This window comes from Spinacia oleracea, chromosome 4, assembly GCF_020520425.1.
Source record: "Spinacia oleracea cultivar Varoflay chromosome 4, BTI_SOV_V1, whole genome shotgun sequence".
NCBI classification, from domain to species: Eukaryota; Viridiplantae; Streptophyta; class Magnoliopsida; order Caryophyllales; family Amaranthaceae; genus Spinacia; species Spinacia oleracea.
In genome coordinates, this window is record NC_079490.1 from 161,903,781 (window position 1) to 161,922,725 (window position 18,945).

The 18,945-nt window shown below is 38.5% G+C and overlaps 1 protein-coding gene and 1 long non-coding RNA gene across 2 annotated transcripts; both read left to right on the forward strand.

Annotated features, from left to right (window-relative positions):
- Nucleotides 1-619: 619 nt before the first annotated feature.
- On the forward strand, nt 620-2,266 carry LOC130472103 (uncharacterized). Its single transcript, XM_056842542.1, has one exon. It carries the CDS (start codon nt 620-622, stop codon nt 2,264-2,266), a length of 1,647 nt encoding a protein of 548 aa, XP_056698520.1.
- Nucleotides 2,267-15,317: 13,051 nt separating this feature from the next.
- LOC110788669 (uncharacterized) lies at nt 15,318-17,483 on the forward strand. The gene is made up of 3 exons (XR_002533419.2): nt 15,318-16,107; nt 16,565-16,637; nt 17,300-17,483. It is a non-coding gene; the product is annotated as an uncharacterized lncRNA (long non-coding RNA).
- The last annotated feature ends 1,462 nt before the right edge of the window (nt 17,484-18,945 follow it).

Sequence of the window (18,945 nt, forward strand, 5' to 3'; positions counted from 1 at the left end):
GCGCCAGGAGATGACATGTGTCATTCCTGGTGTGTCTTTTAGTATATACTCCCTCCATTTCTAAATGTTGTATCCATTAGGAATCTTGGGGGGTTTTTAAGAAAAATAGAATCTTGGTTTGTATGGATATAAGTGTAGTGATTGGGTGTAAGAGAAATGATTGTGTGTAAGAATGTGTAATAGATTCTTTTTTAAAGAATAAAGTAAGGAGAGAGAAAATATTAAAGAATTATGGGAAAGGGGATATTTTCAATTAATTAATCAAAAACAGAAAAAATCTGATTGAAGTGGGGACCAAAGTACATGAGTTGGATTTATTTCATCCAATGAGAGTTAAGCAACAAAATAAAAAACGGAGGGAAGACTTCCCAAATTGGGAAAGTCCACTTCCCTTTTTACACTTCACTCCAAAAACAGATTTTCAGCCAAAAGTTTTCCCTCCAAACTTTTGGCTGCAAATTTTCCCTCCAAACTTTCTACATTTACCACACACCCTTTATAAATAGGGGTCAATTTCTACCAAAAAACCCTCATAAATTCCAACTGTTTTAAGATCAGTTACAACAACAAAAAACCTAAGGCAATAAATGCACTATAATTAATCAGCAAGGGGACATTAATGGCTTCAGATCAAGAGGAGGACGAGTTCCTCGGTTTTTCCGATGATGAAGGAGACGACACGAACTCTGATTCAGATTATGATGATGATGAGGCAACCCAAAATGCTGAAAGTGAAGTAAATGCTCATCAAATTGGGGACTTTGAGCATAATCAACAATTGCCAGATCTTAATGAAGTGGGACAAGAATATGCACATGAATGTGAAGTGGGACCACAACATACATCAGGAATATCAGATAACCACTCAGTTCCATTTTTGTTTGATTTGAACATGCCAACACAACAAGAGTTCCCACCATCTCCAATTCATCAAACAGAAACAGAGCAAAATCATCATAAGCCTAGAACCCCAAGGATTAACAACGAATTAAGGTTGGAAATCTTGTTGTTCCTTCTCTTAAGAAAAGAAAAGCATTCAGATGAACTCATTCATGGGACAAATAGGCAGGCTGTTATAAAGTTTGGTTACACAAGGAAGAAAATTAGACTAATATGGCAGAGAGCATTGGCACATAAGGCAGCCATGGATTCGTATTTCTATAATAGCAAATATCACAACTGTGGGAGGAAGAGAATTCAAGTAACATATGAGTCTATAGCCTCCATAGGCATGGGGGATAGAACAACCATTATTGATCTTGCAAGGATGCTTAATTTGAGTCCCACAACAGTTTGGAGAATGGTGAAAAGAAAACAGATAAAACCACATTCAAGTCCCTTGAATCCAGGCATTTCAGAAGAATGCAAGATGGCAAGGATGAAGTGGGTACTTGGTCTCTTAATGGACTACTCAATACCAAATGATCCCACATATTACAGCATGTATGATTTCATTCACATCGATGAGAAATGGTTCTATCTTACACAAAAAAGTCAAAGAGTTTATTTAGCAAACAATGAACCATTTCCACACAGGAAGGGAAAATCAAGAACTAAGATTCCAAAGTTCATGTTCATGGCAGCAGTAGCAAGGCCAAGGTGGGGACAAGATGGGCAGTGTGAGTGGGATGGGAAACTTGGTATATTTCCATTCACAGATGCAGTGCCAGCAAAGAGAACATCCAAAAATAGAGTGAAGGGGACAATTGAGACTAAACCAATCAAGTCAGTGAATCAGATTGCAACTAGGGCCATGCTAATCAACTACCTAATCCCAGCAATTAAAGAAAAATGGCCACCACATGAGGGGGAAAAGATGATATACATCATTCAAGACAATGCAAAGGCACACATTTTGCAAAATGATCAAGAATGGCAGCAACATTACAAGCAAGATGGGTTTACATTGATATTGACTCAGCAGCCAGCAAACAGTCCAGATTGTAACATATTAGACTTGGGGTTCTTTAGGTCAATTCAATCACTAATGCACAAAAAGATGCCTAAAACAGTTGAAGATTTAAGTGGTGCTGTGACTGAGGCATATAATGAACTGCATGCAAAGACTCTATCTAATGTGTGGATGTCACTTCAATATGTTGGAAATGAAATTTTGAAACACAAGGGGGACAACAACTACCAACTCCCACACAACAAGAAAAAGATTTTAGAAGATGAGGGGAATCTGCCAGAACAAGTTAAGGCCCCAAGGTGGGCTGTGAATGAATGCAAACAACTTGTTGATGAATGGAGAGCAAATCAGTGAAGTATAGAGCAAGAACGAGAGATTACTTTTTGTGTTTTGGGAACATGTTTTAAAAGTTACAAGAACAAACAGAATGTCACTTTTGTAAGCTTGAATGAAAGCATCACATGTATTTAAAACATTTTGGAAGCAACATATCAACTGGAAGAATGAATGAATCAATTTATTGTTGTTAATCTTTAATTTTTGTTCATCATACTCACATTCATGTACTTATTCATGTACATGGCATAATCACATATGAACTCAGGGCATGCAAAATCATAAGGGAACATGTACATGGAAGCAAGAACATGGCAGCAATGCACAAGGCAACAATGCACAAGACAACATGAACAAGACAACATGAAAAAGGCAACAATAACTAGGCAGCAATGCACAAGGCAACAATAACTAGGTAATCATAATCATAGTTTAGTTTTTGTTCATCATAATCACAATCATGTTTATTATTTCTAGTTGTAATTGAAACACAAAACATCAATTGAATCAGTCAGCCATTCCTTAAACCATGAAGGGGACATCTTTATGTTTTCAAGGCAACACATGAATTCATTTTCAAGCCAAGGCAAAGCATGGGGACATGTTGTTCTCAGTTTGTATTTGTTCATCATCATTGAATCCTATACTTTAATATCCTCCTCCCAAATGGAGTGAATGACTAACACAAACAGAAATGGGAAAGGAAAGTCACTCCATTTGACAGAGGATACTAAAAGTTTAGGAAACTCAAGACATGCAAAATCACAACTTCGAACACATCGGCTTCAAAATGGAAAGAATGCATATCACATCATTTTCAGATGGAAAATCTTCCCACTTTGAAATCGATGCGTCAAAAGATGTAATATTCGAGTTACTAAACCATTTCATCATTGAACAACTCAAACAATACAAGGTATGAGCAAGGCAGCAAAGGCAAGGTAGTTACTTACAACATACTTAGAAAGTCATATGCAAAATCACTTCTCTAAACACATCGGCATCTAAGTGAACACTATAGTACGCTTGCATGGTGTGCCTAGCTCGATTGTTTCTGATCGCGATTCAAGATTTCAAGCTAAGTTTTGGAAAGAATTACAACATGCCCTTGGAACAAGGCTTGACTTTAGTACTGCATTCCATCCAACAACTGACGGTCAAACAGAAAGGACCAATCAAATTTCGGAAGACATGCTCAGGGCGTGCGTTTTGGATTTCCAAGGAAGTTGGGAAAAGTTTCTTCCAATGATAGAGTTTTCGTATAACAACAGCTACCAAGCAACCATTGGAATGGCCCCATACGAAGCGCTTTATGGGAGAAAGTGTAGAACACCTTTGTGTTGGAGTGATATTGATGAGGCCCGAATCATAGGACCTGACTTGATTCAGGAAGCAACTGATAAGATTCGATTAATCCAGACAAGAATGAAAAAAGCACAAAGTAGACAAAAGAGTTATGCTGATCAACGAAGGAGACCATTAGAATTTGTTGTTGGTGACCATGTGTTTTTGAAAATATCGCCTACCAAGGGAGTGACGCGGTTTGGTCAGTCAGGAAATTTATGTCCAAGGTACATTGGGCCATACGAGATCTTGGATAAGGTCAACGAGGTAGCTTATCGACTCGCCTTACCGACAGACCTAGATAAAGTACATAATGTATTCCACGTGTCGATGTTACAAAAGTATGTCCCCGACCCAAGTCATGTGATTAGACATGAACCTCTGCAACTGCGAAACGATCTGACTTATGAGGAGAAACCGATTGAAATACTTAATCATAGGGAGAAACAACTTGGAAACAAAGTAATTCATATGGTTAAGGTATTATGGGCTAATCATACTTCTTCTGAAGCCACTTGGGAAGTCGAAGACCAAATGAAATCTAAATACCCTCACCTTTTCTCATGAATTATAGGTATAATTGTTAGGTTATGATACATATGATATTACATAAATCATGCGGAAACAACCATTAACCCAGGATTACATATTATTTACACATAATCATATAGCATAATTTAGATGCATACTCTTTGTTGCGTGCCCTCCCTAGCTGCGCCCGAACCGAACCAGAACAAGTCTTTAGGACTCCAAGTGTCGTCCCTCCGTAGATAGTCCACAGCACGTCCGGATCCGCCTTAAGATTGACCAACTAGAATCGCCCTTAAGGTACTAGAATTTTCGGCACTTTTGAGCAAGATGTGTGGCTGAATTTTTCTCTCAAAAACTCACTTTGAATACTTTTAAACTCGTTATAAATTGTGAACCCTGGCCACATATTTATAGGGGTATGGAAAGGGAATTGGAATCCTATTCAGATACAAATTGATTAAACCTAGAATCCTACAAGAACTCTAATTTAATTAATTTATCAAATAGAATTAGGAATTTAATCATTAACCGAACTCTGCACGTTTTAGGAAACGTGCACGAACACAAACACTTACACACGTACACACGGCAGCCACGATGGGCCGCCCATGCGTGCGCACGAGCAGCAGCCCACGCAGCGAGGCCTGCGCGAGCTGCAAGCCCACGCAGCTCCCGCGCGCGCTGCGCGCGCTGTGCGCGCTGCCACGGCCTGCGGGGCCTGGCCTTGCGCTGGGCCTGGCGTGGCTGTTTGTGCGGCGCGCTTGGCTTGCTGGGCGATGGCCTGGCTTCGTGCTGGGCCTCGTCCGGCAGGCCTCGTCCGATGCTTATTCGTACGATACGCTTCCGATTAAATTTCCGATTCCGGAATTCATTTCCGATACGAACAATATTTAACATTTCCGATTCCGGAATTAATTTCCGTTTCGAACAAATATTTAATATTTCCGTTTCCGGAATTATTTTCCGATTCCGGTAATATTTCCGATTCTGACAATATTTCCGTTTCCGGCAATATTTCCGATTCTGGTAATATTTCCATTTCCGATAATATTTTCCGATACGTACCATGTTTCCGTTTCCGGCAACATCTACGACTTGGATAATATTTATATTTCCGATACGATCCATATTTCCGTTTCCGGCAATATCATCGTTTCCGGAGTATTCATTTCTTGCCTGTGACGATCTCAGCTCCCACTGAAACCAAGATCCGTCGATTCCGAATATCCATAGATAGAGTATTTAATGCCATTAAATACTTGATCCGTTTACGTACTATTTGTGTGACCCTACGGGTTCAGTCAAGAGTAAGTTGTGGATTAATATCATTAATTCCACTTGAACTGAAGCGGCCTCTAGCTAGGCATTCAGCTCACTTGATCTCACTGAATTATTAACTTGTTAATTAATACTGAACCGCATTTATTAGACTTAACATAGAATGCATACTTGGACCAAGGGCATTATTTCCTTCAGTCTCCCACTTGTCCTTAGGGACAAGTGTGCATTTCCTAATTCCTTTGTCGCTCGATGCTTGCTCTTGAACATAAGGTAAGAGTTGTCATCCTTATTATGTCCAGAGGTGTTCCTCGGTTTCAGAGTTCAACTGATCAAATAAACAGATAATCATAGCCTATGATTCATCCGAGCACGGCCATGCATTTCACAGTTTCTAGCTCTCCGAGTGGCCTTGTACAACTTTTAAGCATCTCATCCCGATTTATGGGAGGACAATCCCAATCTTGCGATCTTGAGATTAGACTTCGTTTGATAGGTGATTACCTGAGCGTCGCCTTTATAGCCTCCTTTTACGGTGCGACGGTTGGTCAACGTCAAAGCAACCAGTTCTCAAACAAGTAATCTCAAATCACTCAGGTATTGAGGATTTAGTGTCTAATAATTTAATGAAATTTACTTATGACAGACTTTCATCTCTTACAGTAAAGTTTCATAGGTCTTGTCCGATACTAGTCTTCCCAAAGTAAGTATCTATGCAAATGATTATGACATTGCCATGTCCACATAGTTCAAGAAACAGAACTACTAGTCATCTTGCATTCTAATCGTCTAACGTTTTCTATGCGTCCAATTTTATAGAAAACTTCGATTAGGGACCATTTTCAACCTTTGACATTCAAGTTCACTTGATAGACATTTCTTAGTCACAGGACTGGTCCTGACAGTCTATCTTGAATATATCGTCAAATTGAAGGGACTCATCATTTAATAAACCACAAATTAAATGGAAAAATGAATTCTTTTCATTTATTGTGAATGATTAACCAATAATGTTTTACAAAGATTTAAACTCTAAAACTTTAAAACATTAAACAGAGACATCAAAGCCATTCTCCAATATGCTTGATTCCCATAGCTGCAGTGTGCGAGTTGTGCTTCGCTTGCGGCAGAGGTTTAGTTAATGGATCTGATATGTTGTCATCAGTTCCAATTTTGCTTATCTCGACTTCTTTTCTTTCAACGAACTCTCGTAGAAGGTGAAATCTACGAAGTACATGCTTGACTCTCTGGTGGTGTCTAGGCTCTTTTGCCTGTGCAATAGCTCCGTTATTATCACAATACAGGGCTATTGGTCCTTTAATGGAGGGGACTACACCAAGTTCACCTATGAACTTCCTTAGCCATATAGCTTCCTTTGCTGCTTCATGTGCAGCAATGTACTCCGCTTCAGTTGTAGAATCCGCAATGGTGCTTTGCTTAGCACTTTTCCAGCTTACTGCTCCTCCGTTGAGGCAGAAGACAAACCCAGACTGTGATCTGAAATCATCTTTGTCGGTTTGGAAACTTGCGTCCGTATAGCCTTTAACAATTAATTCATCATCTCCACCATAGACCAGGAAGTCATCTTTGTGCCTTTTCAGGTACTTCAGAATGTTCTTGGCAGCAGTCCAATGCGCCTCTCCTGGGTCTGACTGGTATCTGCTCGTAGCACTGAGTGCGTACGCAACATCCGGGCGTGTACATATCATAGCATACATTATTGAACCAATCAATGATGCATATGGAATCTCATTCATTCGTCTACGCTCATCAAGTGTTTTTGGGCACTGAGTCTTGCTTAGAGTCATTCCATGAGACATGGGTAGGTAGTCTCGCTTGGAGTCCGCCATCTTGAACCTATCAAGCACCTTATTGATATAAGTGCTTTGACTAAGTCCACTCATCCTTTTAGATCTATCTCTGTAAATCTTGATGCCCAATATGTACTGTGCTTCTCCTAGATCCTTCATCGAAAAACATTTCCCAAGCCAAATCTTGACAGAGTTCAACATAGGAATGTCATTTCCGATAAGTAATATGTCGTCGACATATAATACTAGGAAAGCAATTTTGCTCCCACTGACCTTCTTGTATACACAAGATTCGTCTGCGTTCTTGATGAAACCAAAGTCACTGACTGCTTCATCAAAACGTATATTCCAGCTCCTGGATGCCTGCTTCAATCCGTAGATTGACTTCTTTAGCTTGCATACCTTTTTAGCATTCTTTGGATCCTCAAAACCTTCAGGTTGTGTCATAAACACAGTTTCTGTTAAAACGCCGTTTAAGAAAGCAGTTTTGACATCCATCTGCCATATTTCGTAATCGTAATATGCAGCGATTGCTAACATTATTCGAATAGACTTTAGCATTGCAACTGGTGAAAAGGTTTCATCGTAATCCACACCGTGGACTTGCCTGTAACCTTTTGCAACCAATCTAGCTTTGAAAACTTCAAGTTTCCCATCCTTGTCCTTTTTCAGTTTGAAAACCCATTTGCTTCCAATGGCTTGGTAGCCATCTGGCAAATCGACCAAATCCCATACTTGGTTTTCAGACATGGAGTCTAATTCAGATTGCATGGCTTCTTGCCACTGCTTGGAGCTAGGGCTCGTCATAGCTTGTTTGTAAGTCGCAGGTTCATCACTTTCAAGTAATAGAACGTCATAGCTCTCGTTCGTCAAAATACCTAAGTACCTTTCCGGTTGAGATCTATATCTTTGCGATCTACGCGGGGTAACATTTCTAGATTGACCATGATTCTCACCAGATTCTTCTAAAGATCTCTGAGTTTCATCCTGAATGTCATCTTGAGCATTCTCTAGAGTTTGTTGTTCGACTCGAATTTCTTCGAGGTCTACTTTTCTCCCACTTGTCATTTTGGAAATGTGATCCTTCTCCAAAAAGACACCATCTCGAGAAACAAACACTTTGTTCTCAGATGTATTGTAGAAGTAATACCCCTTTGTTTCCTTTGGATAGCCCACAAGGATACATTTGTCAGATTTTGGATGAAGTTTGTCTGAAATTAATCGTTTGACGTATACTTCACATCCCCAAATCTTAAGAAAGGACACATTTGGAGGCTTTCCAAACCATAATTCGTATGGAGTCTTTTCGACAGCTTTAGACGGAGCTCTATTTATAGTGAGTGCAGCTGTATTTAGTGCATGTCCCCAAAATTCTAATGGAAGTTCGGCCTGACCCATCATTGACCTGACCATGTCTAGCAAGGTTCTGTTCCTCCGTTCCGACACACCGTTCCATTGTGGTGTTCCAGGAGGAGTCAACTCTGATAGAATTCCACATTCTTTCAGATGGTCATCAAATTCATAGCTCAGATATTCACCGCCTCTATCAGACCGCAGTGCCTTAATCTTCTTGCCTAATTGATTCTCTACTTCACTCTGAAATTCCTTGAATTTGTCAAAGGATTCAGACTTATGCTTCATTAGGTAGACATAACCATACCTACTGAAGTCATCAGTGAAAGTGATAAAGTAGCTGAAACCACCTCTAGCATTTGTACTCATTGGTCCACATACATCTGTATGGATTAAACCCAATAGTTCATTTGCTCTTTCTCCAACTTTAGAGAAAGGTTGCTTTGTCATTTTGCCAAGTAAACATGATTCGCATTTACCATAATCCTCTAAGTCAAATGGTTCTAGAATTCCTTCCTTTTGAAGTCTTTCTAAGCGTTTCAAGTTTATATGGCCTAATCGACAATGCCACAGATAGGTGAGATCTGAATCATTCTTTTTGGCCTTTTTGGTATTTATGTTATATACTTGTTTGTCGTGATCTAATAAATAAAGTCCATTGACTAATCTAGCAGATCCATAAAACATCTCTTTAAAATAAAACGAACAACTATTGTCTTTTATTAAAAAGGAAAATCCCTTAGCATCTAAGCAAGAAACTGAAATGATGTTTTTAGTAAGACTTGGAACATGGAAACATTCTTCCAGTTCCAAAACTAGCCCGGAGGGCAACGACAAATAGTAAGTTCCTACAGCTAATGCAGCAATCCGTGCTCCATTTCCCACTCGTAGGTCGACTTCACCCTTGCTTAACTTTCTACTTCTTCTTAGTCCCTGTGGATTGGAACATAAGTGTGAGCCACAACCTGTATCTAATACCCAAGAAGTTGAATTAGCAAGTATACAGTCTATAACGAAAATACCTGAAGATGGAACGACTGTTCCGTTCTCTGATCTTCCTTTAGCTTCAAGCAATCTCTCTTCCAATGCCCCTTCTTCTTGCAGTAGAAGCATTCGGATTCAGAAGTGGGTTGACTGACCTTCCTCTTTGCAGATTTGGCGCCAGTTTGCTTAGTTGGGCTGGCCTTGTTGCCACCTTTCTTAGCATTCCTCTTCTTTCCAGATTTCTTGAACTTGCCCCCACGCACCATAAGCACATCCTGCTTATCACTTTTGAGCGTCTTTTCAGCGGTCTTCAGCATACCGTGAAGCTCAGTGAGCGTTTTGTCCAGACTATTCATACTGTAGTTCAATTTGAACTGATCATACCCGCTATGAAGAGAATGGAGGATGGTGTCTATAGCCATTTCCTGAGAAAATTGATGATCCAGCCGACTCATATTCTCAATGAGTCCAATCATTTTGAGAACATGTGGACTTACGGGCTCGCCTTTCTTAAGTTTGGTCTCAAGAATTTGCCTATGAGTCTCGAATCTTTCGACTCGAGCCAGATCTTGGAACATGTTCTTCAACTCACTGATGATTGTGAAAGCATCTGAGTTGATGAACGTTTTCTGCAGATCCGCACTCATGGTGGCGAGCATTAGACATTTCATATCCTTGTTGGCATCAATCCAACGATTGAGGGCTGCCTGAGTGACCCCGTCGCCTGCAGCTTCGGGTATCGCCTCATCTAGGACATACTCCTTTTCTTCCTGCATAAGAACTATTTGCAAGTTCCTTTGCCAGTCAAGGAAGTTTTTCCCGTTCAACTTCTCCTTTTCGAGAATTGATCGAATGTTGAATGAATTGTTGTTTGCCATATTAAAAACTACAATTGAAAAGAATAAACAAATAAATAACCATTCACAGTTTCTCTTAATAAACTTAAATTCTAGCATACATGCATAATTCAATGTTTATTAAGCATTTTATTCAAATTATGTGTTCCGGCAGGTGTGAATAAAATGATTCCAAGATCCTAAAATCATTGAAGAACTAAGCACAGTTTGTCGACTTAATCCTAGAACATCTTAGGTAAGCAAAAGCCTTTTGCTAATAGTCTAGAAACTATTCTTGGTTGATAGGTACGTCTAAGAACTTATTAGGTAAACCTATCGAATTTGCCACGACATAAAAGGACTCCTTACTTATATCGTTGAGTTTCACCAAAACTAACATGTACTCACAATTATTTGTGTACCTTGCCCCTTTAGGACCAATAAGTAACACCTCGCTGAGCGAAAACTATTACTAGATTGATGTAAAGGATATCCAAGCAAGTGTATATTTTGGCATGGCACCTTTTAACTCAATTTTTAAGTTTGGAACTTAAGGCTCTTACTATGTTGGTTAGATTTTAAGTGAACTAAAATCCTTAATCATGCAACATAATCAAGCTTTTGATCTCATGCATTTTAAGACATATTTAAAAGCAATAAATAACTTAAAACATGCATAAGATATTTGTGATCTAGTATGGCCCGACTTCATCTTGAAGCTTTAACTTCAAAGTCCGTCTTGAAAATCTCCGTGGGAGGCACCATTTTCTTCAAATAGGATAAGCTATAACTAATTACAACTATTTGATGGTACGCATACCATATTTGAATTGAAAAATAACTTTGGTACTTCAGACCAATTACATTCAAATTAATGGTACGCAGACCATATTTTCTATCCTATTTGGGCCATACTAGTCACTTCATAACCTGCAAAACAGTACATATACAATATATACCATTCACCCATTCATTATCATGAATGGCCCACATAGCTGGTTAGTAAAGCACATTATGCATCACGTAAACATTTGCAGCAATTAATCAAGGGCACCAATAATCTACCAATTATTCAGTCCTTATTAATTCTAATCAAGTTGTTTTAACCTTAAGGATTTGTAGACCTAATCAAGAGTTTATGACTAAAAAACGCTCCCACTTAAACCAATAAATTCATATGCTTTACTAATTTTAAACATAAAAATGTATTTCTAGTCTAACCGGAAACATACAAATTTAATTAAAATTTAAAGCTCATATAAATTTATAATTGAATCCAAAAAGTTTAATTTAATTTCAGTCGTTATTTAAATTAATTCATGATTTTAATTTTAGTAAAATAATTAGAATAAATAACATTTATTATAATTACAATATTCAAAATTAAAATCCAAGAAAATAATTTAAATTATTAATTTTAAAATTAATTAAAATTACGTGAACTGAAATTTTCAAATTAAACATTCAAAACGATCTAATCGTAACGCAAACACCCTACTCATTGCACGCCCATGGGCCGCCCGCACAGAGCCATCGCTGGCCATGTGCGCGCAGCCCATGCGCTCGTCGCATAGCTGCTGCATTTCCATCGCAAGCCATCGCACGCTGCGCGCGCGCCAGCGCTCGTCGCACGCGAGCCATCGCTCGCAGTGCGCGCGAGCCATCGCTCGCTGTGCGCGCGACATCGCTCGCTGTGCGTGCGAGCCATCGCTCGCTGGGCGCGCGACATCGCTCGCTGTGCGCGCGACATCGCTCGCTGGGCGCGCGACATCGCTCGCTGTGCGTGCGAGCCATCGCTCGCTGGGCGCGCGACATCGCTCGCTGTGCGCGCGAGCAACGCTGGGCGCAGCGCTCGTGGCACGCGAGCTTGCGCTCGCTGCGCGCGAGGCTGCGCGCTCTTGCGCGAGGCAGTGCGCGTTGTGGCGCAGCTCGCTTGCTGCCCACACGCGACTGCCTTGGCTCGCCCTTCGCCCATGCCCATTCGTCCATTGCTCGTGGCCCACGACACAAGGCAGGGCTGCTGCCTTGTGCACGTGCACCATGCCTTGCTCATTGCATTCGTGCCGCACGGGCGACGAGCTCTCTTGCTCGTCGTCGCATGCCCGCACTATACAACACCCCTTAAGGGTAACACGAAGCGTCCATTGCTTTGTGCGTGCAAGTTATATGAACGAATCGCATAAAAAATTTAAAATTTATAAAATTAATGACAAATTAATAAATATTATTAATTTCATAATTTTAGGGCGAAAAATCGAAAATTTATTATTCAATTGATTTCCGATTTACATGGATTCAAGTCTAGGTCATAAAAATTTAAAATTTATCAAAAATTTACAATTTTTATGGTGGTTTTTAATCATAGGTTTCTAATTAAATTATAATTAATTATGAAAATCAAATTAATTCTAAATTATTCTAATTTTCAACAAATTAATCATAATTACAAATTAGATTGCATAATTAACAAGGCTAGGCATTCAAACTTGTTAAACATATACAGTAGGTCAATCAAAAATTCAAGATTTATCAACAAGAATCGCAAATATTTAATTTAACATCTGAAATTTACGAAATTTTGCATTCGAAAAACTAAAACCTTCGAAAAGTCATAGTTAGGCTTCGAATTTGAGAATTCTGGGTTCGGCAGAAAAATACTGTTTTTGTCAAAATTTTAGAATGCCTTTTACATGCGAAATTGACACAAAAATCACTCGATTTGGATGAGTAACGAAGAAACTGCCGAAAAACTGCGTACGTATAATTAAATAAACGCAATTTGCAATTAATTAACAATTACGAAAATTAATCACCCTTTTTAATTCTTGCAAATTTGTAATATTTAACCATGTTCATGCAATTTAGATTATGAAAATAATAAGGGGCTCGTGATACCACTGTTAGGTTATGATACATATGATATTACATAAATCATGCGGAAACAACCATTAACCCAGGATTACATATTATTTACACATAATCATATAGCATAATTTAGATGCATACTCTTTGTTGCGTGCCCTCCCTAGCTGCGCCCGAACCGAACCAGAACAAGTCTTTAGGACTCCAAGTGTCGTCCCTCCGTAGATAGTCCACAGCACGTCCGGATCCGCCTTAAGATTGACCAACTAGAATCGCCCTTAAGGTACTAGAATTTTCGGCACTTTTGAGCAAGATGTGTGGCTGAATTTTTCTCTCAAAAACTCACTTTGAATACTTTTAAACTCGTTATAAATTGTGAACCCTGGCCACATATTTATAGGGGTATGGAAAGGGAATTGGAATCCTATTCAGATACAAATTGATTAAACCTAGAATCCTACAAGAACTCTAATTTAATTAATTTATCAAATAGAATTAGGAATTTAATCATTAACCGAACTCTGCACGTTTTAGGAAACGTGCACGAACACAAACACTTACACACGTACACACGGCAGCCACGATGGGCCGCCCATGCGTGCGCACGAGCAGCAGCCCACGCAGCGAGGCCTGCGCGAGCTGCAAGCCCACGCAGCTCCCGCGCGCGCTGCGCGCGCTGTGCGCGCTGCCACGGCCTGCGGGGCCTGGCCTTGCGCTGGGCCTGGCGTGGCTGTTTGTGCGGCGCGCTTGGCTTGCTGGGCGATGGCCTGGCTTCGTGCTGGGCCTCGTCCGGCAGGCCTCGTCCGATGCTTATTCGTACGATACGCTTCCGATTAAATTTCCGATTCCGGAATTCATTTCCGATACGAACAATATTTAACATTTCCGATTTTGGAATTAATTTCCGTTTCGAACAAATATTTAATATTTCCGTTTCCGGAATTATTTTCCGATTCCGGTAATATTTCCGATTCTGACAATATTTCCGTTTCCGGCAATATTTCCGATTCTGGTAATATTTCCATTTCCGATAATATTTTCCGATACGTACCATGTTTCCGTTTCCGGCAACATCTACGACTTGGATAATATTTATATTTCCGATACGATCCATATTTCCGTTTCCGGCAATATCATCGTTTCCGGAGTATTCATTTCTTGCCTGTGACGATCTCAGCTCCCACTGAAACCAAGATCCGTCGATTTCGAATATCCATAGATAGAGTATTTAATGCCATTAAATACTTGATCCGTTTACGTACTATTTGTGTGACCCTACGGGTTCAGTCAAGAGTAAGCTGTGGATTAATATCATTAATTCCACTTGAACTGAAGCGGCCTCTAGCTAGGCATTCAGCTCACTTGATCTCACTGAATTATTAACTTGTTAATTAATACTGAACCGCATTTATTAGACTTAACATAGAATGCATACTTGGACCAAGGGCATTATTTCCTTCAATAATAAGCATTACTGTATGAACGACTTTGATTGAATATACTAAATTGTTTGTGCTTATATATTGAAAATGAATATTTTGGAAGTATAACTAATCTGGTGCACCGTTATTGATGCAAGTTCTTCTGAGCTCCAAGTTTCGAGGACGAAACTTTTTCTAAGGGGGTAAGGATGTAATACCCCATATTTTAAAACATATTTATTAACAACAATTAGTCTTAAATTGAAATTTGAGTTTTCTTTTTATAAAACGAGTGAATTAAATTTCGTTTATTCTTTCGGTTATTATTATATTATTAAAACGTTTTGGATTACGTTATAATTTATCGATTTTCTAAGCTATTGTTTTAATAGATTTTAATATTTTATAAACTATATTAATTTATATTCATTATTGATTTTAAAGATATTATGATTTAGATTAATTATTTTTATAACTATATCTATTTATGAAATTATGATTTTAAAACTTAATTCGTGTTAATTTGATACGAGCAATTATTTTCTAAAACTTGTTCTAATTAATTGGGTCAATTGTTTCAACATTACATAGTCAAGCCCAAACCAATAAGCCATTCAAGCCCATCAAAATGCCATCCTAAACCAGAAATTCTAAACTCAAAAGAAAAAGGAAAATAAAAATCAACACCAACATCATCAACATCACGCATCATTCTTCACCATCATCACTAATCACCATGTTCATCATCATAGAAGCTTCTTGCAAGTTGCAAATTCACTACTTAGCTTCTTCTACGTGTAAATCTCTAAATCAAACACCATCATCAAGCTCTCTCCACCATATGATGCACCACCCAAATCACCCAATCAAAATTGATTTTCAGTCTGAATAATCACTGAAATTCATCTATAAATAGTGCAAGGATTCAACTCAATTCAATTCACAAATCAATTGCAAACCTATCCTCAAATTTCAGCAAGTTTCAATTCAAGAAAAATCAAATTAAAAACTCCCTGCTTCTACAACCACCACCGGCGGCCACCTGAAGGCGGCCTCGCGCCGGCGTCCAGCCACCTCGCCGCCCTCGCTCCGCCTCCTGCTCCTCCCTCCTGCTCGCCGTCCTCCCTCCACCACCGTTCGCCCTCCTCCTCTCCCCTTCCTCTCGCGACTCCCTCCTCTCTCCTTCCTCTTCGCTGCGCCCCCTGCAGCGTCACCACCGCCGGAACCCGCGACCACCCTCCTCGCCGCCTGAATCACCGGCGCTGCCCCAGCCCAACCGGCGAACCAACCCCACACAACTCCTCCTTCCCTTCCTCCTCTGCCTTCTCCTATTTCGTTCCCCTGTAATATTGAAAGACCAAATTTGGTTTCCAGGAACTACTCCCAAATTTAATCAGTAAAATAAATACCCATAGTCCATTTATTTGACCCATTAAAGAGTAAGTTGGCCCATTTTTATTTTCTAAAGCCTTATTTATTTATTGCTATTTTTTTATTTTCGTTTTCGTTTCTATTTAGATTCTAATGTTTTAATTATTTTACTGTGTTTTAAAGTTACTTCAATTATTTAATAAAGTCGTTGTTATTGAAATATAAATTCTAATGTTATTATTATTATTATTATTATTATTATTATTATTATTATTATTATTATTATTATTATTATTATTATTATTATTATTATTATTATTATTATTATTATTATTATTATTATCAAGAATATGAAGTTTATTAATTTATAACTTTGAAAATTAAGAATATAAAAGTACTTCTATTAATTATTTTATAATTTACGAATTAACATTTTTCAAAAAGTAAAAAAAAAGATAATTTTAATTTATAAGTCGTTTTTATTAATTCAATCGAGTTACTAATATTAATTATTTAATAAACAAGAAGAAGAGGTCCTTGGAGCTCAAGAAGAACGGCTCATCGAAAGTAAGGAAAACGAGTGCTAATAGAGGTTGAGGTAACATCTATTGCTAACACCCACAATCCCCTTCGCAAATGCGTTTATGGAAATGATTTATGAATTTGAGAAATGCTTTATGATTTACAACAATGTTTATGATATAATTCTTGATTGGATTGTGGGATGCCTTATGATTTCAATAATGATTTTATGAAAGTATGAATAATTTCAATAAGCTTTACGAAGCATGATTTATGATTATGAAATAATATTCTGTCAACGCATGAAAAAGAAATGAAACATGATAACGAAAAGCGAAAGACAAGGTTCTGGCAGTATTTGATCTGTTCTATTCTGATTCTGATTCTGATTCTGATTTTGATTATGGTCGTGCACGTACCCTCGTACCCCGCTACCCCATAATGGGTAACGTCTGTTTTTGTCTGATTATGATGGTACGATCTGGTGGGAGACGTCCTACATTTTGTTCATACTCGCCAGTAACCATGAATGAATGTTTTTAATAATATAATGGAAAACTATTATATTTTATCTTATTGTTTATCTTGAATTGCAAAAGATTTTATGAAATGATTTGCAAAAAGGTTTTACAATATTCTAATCTCCTCCTGTTTGCAAATAAAATGAATTGAAATGAATTTACGTTGTTAGGGTAGTTGTTACTGGGCCTCGGCTCATGATATTGCTTTTGGCTTTAGGTACCGAAGAGGACAACGGGATGGATTAGTGGTGAGGACGTATCCGTTAAAGCAAGGTTACTAAGTTTAATACGTGAGCTTCACTAGTTAATTATGTACTAAAACTCTAGTTTTAAATTCCAAGGATCATTATGGTTTGTATTATGACAATTTAGTTAATATCACGAGTCTTTTATTTCATTAATCTTAGTTTAGATTAATATTGAATTATGCGCCTTGTATCTCTCAATAGAGAGGTACGGCATGTGACGCACCGACTAAACTAGGATTCCGCTGCTAATTATGGATTAATTAACTTAATAAAATTGATTAGAAGTCGGGGCGTTACAGAAAGACTCGTCATCGATGTAACATAACAAAGGTACTTAAGGGGACAACTAAAAACTAAATATACAAGACATGTATTGTCTCTCCCGTCTAATGCCAGTTTATATGTAAAGGATTCAATTTCATTGTTTCCTAGGACATTGAAACTGGCAAAAGACCGGAAATCCATCACAAATCATGTAAATTTTGGTCTCAGATGTCCCCAAGCTTCATTGAAGCACACCATGTTCACAAACCATTAGCACACAAAATCCTCATACAGCCTACGGCTGGATGCTAATGGCGCACTGTGGTTTATGAAACATGGATAGTTTCTCAGCACTGAAAGACTCATCACATACCTCATTCAAACCCTAACATCACAGACCAAGCATTCATGAAAGGCAAACAATAAGAGGGGACTTTAATGAAACTGTTTTTTTCCAATCACATGTTAAAATTTTATTCACAAACCCATCCCATATGCTTTCACCCCTCTCAAGGCAACACTAATCAACCAGCAAACATATCACAGTTGACAATCAACAAACAGATCACAGTTGTTAACCAACAAACAGATCAGTGGGTACATAAGGTTTTATACCAATATCACAACAATTTTTAACAGGCAACATTTTTAAAACCAACAAGCACACAAGGCCACATTCATCAATCAACAAGGCAACATGTTTCAAGCAACAAGGCAATAATAGAGGACATGAATACACTCCAAACCCTATAACATCATCAACAAAACAACAACACCCCTTGCCAACAACAGATCACAGTTGTTGGCTACTCCACCTTATGTCTCCACAGCTAACCAGCAATCCAAATATAATTAAAAGAGGGTTTATAGAAGACACACTTATCTTTAAGCATCATCAACACCCTTAGGTGGCTTTTTTTATTTCATCTTCCTTCACGTTTGGGGACGAAACCGAACATTGCCCATCAGAAACCTCTGGACCAGCAGTTGTGTTCTCACACTCACCCACATAGTATAGGTCGAATGAATCAGACTGATTGGGTTCCCTGCAATCAAGAGGGGACATAAAATATGTTTAATATATTTCAGATCATCACAAACATTTATGGGATTTATTATTTAAACTGAACAAGATCATCATAAAAAGATCAAGTCACAAGATCATCATACGAAGACCATCATACATGTCTGAACAGAACAACATCACCAAAGAACAACCACAGGATTCAACATGCAATTTAAAGAACATGCAACATGCAACTGAACTAGATCAACTTAACAAGATCAAAGAACAACATCATCAAAATAATCATGGAATTGAACATCCAAATCAACCAAAGCAGACCAACAT

Coding starts and splice junctions, on each gene's coding strand:
- LOC130472103 (XM_056842542.1), top strand. CDS start 620: ATGGCTTCAGATCAAGAGGAGGACGAGTTCCTCGGTTTTTCCGATGAT.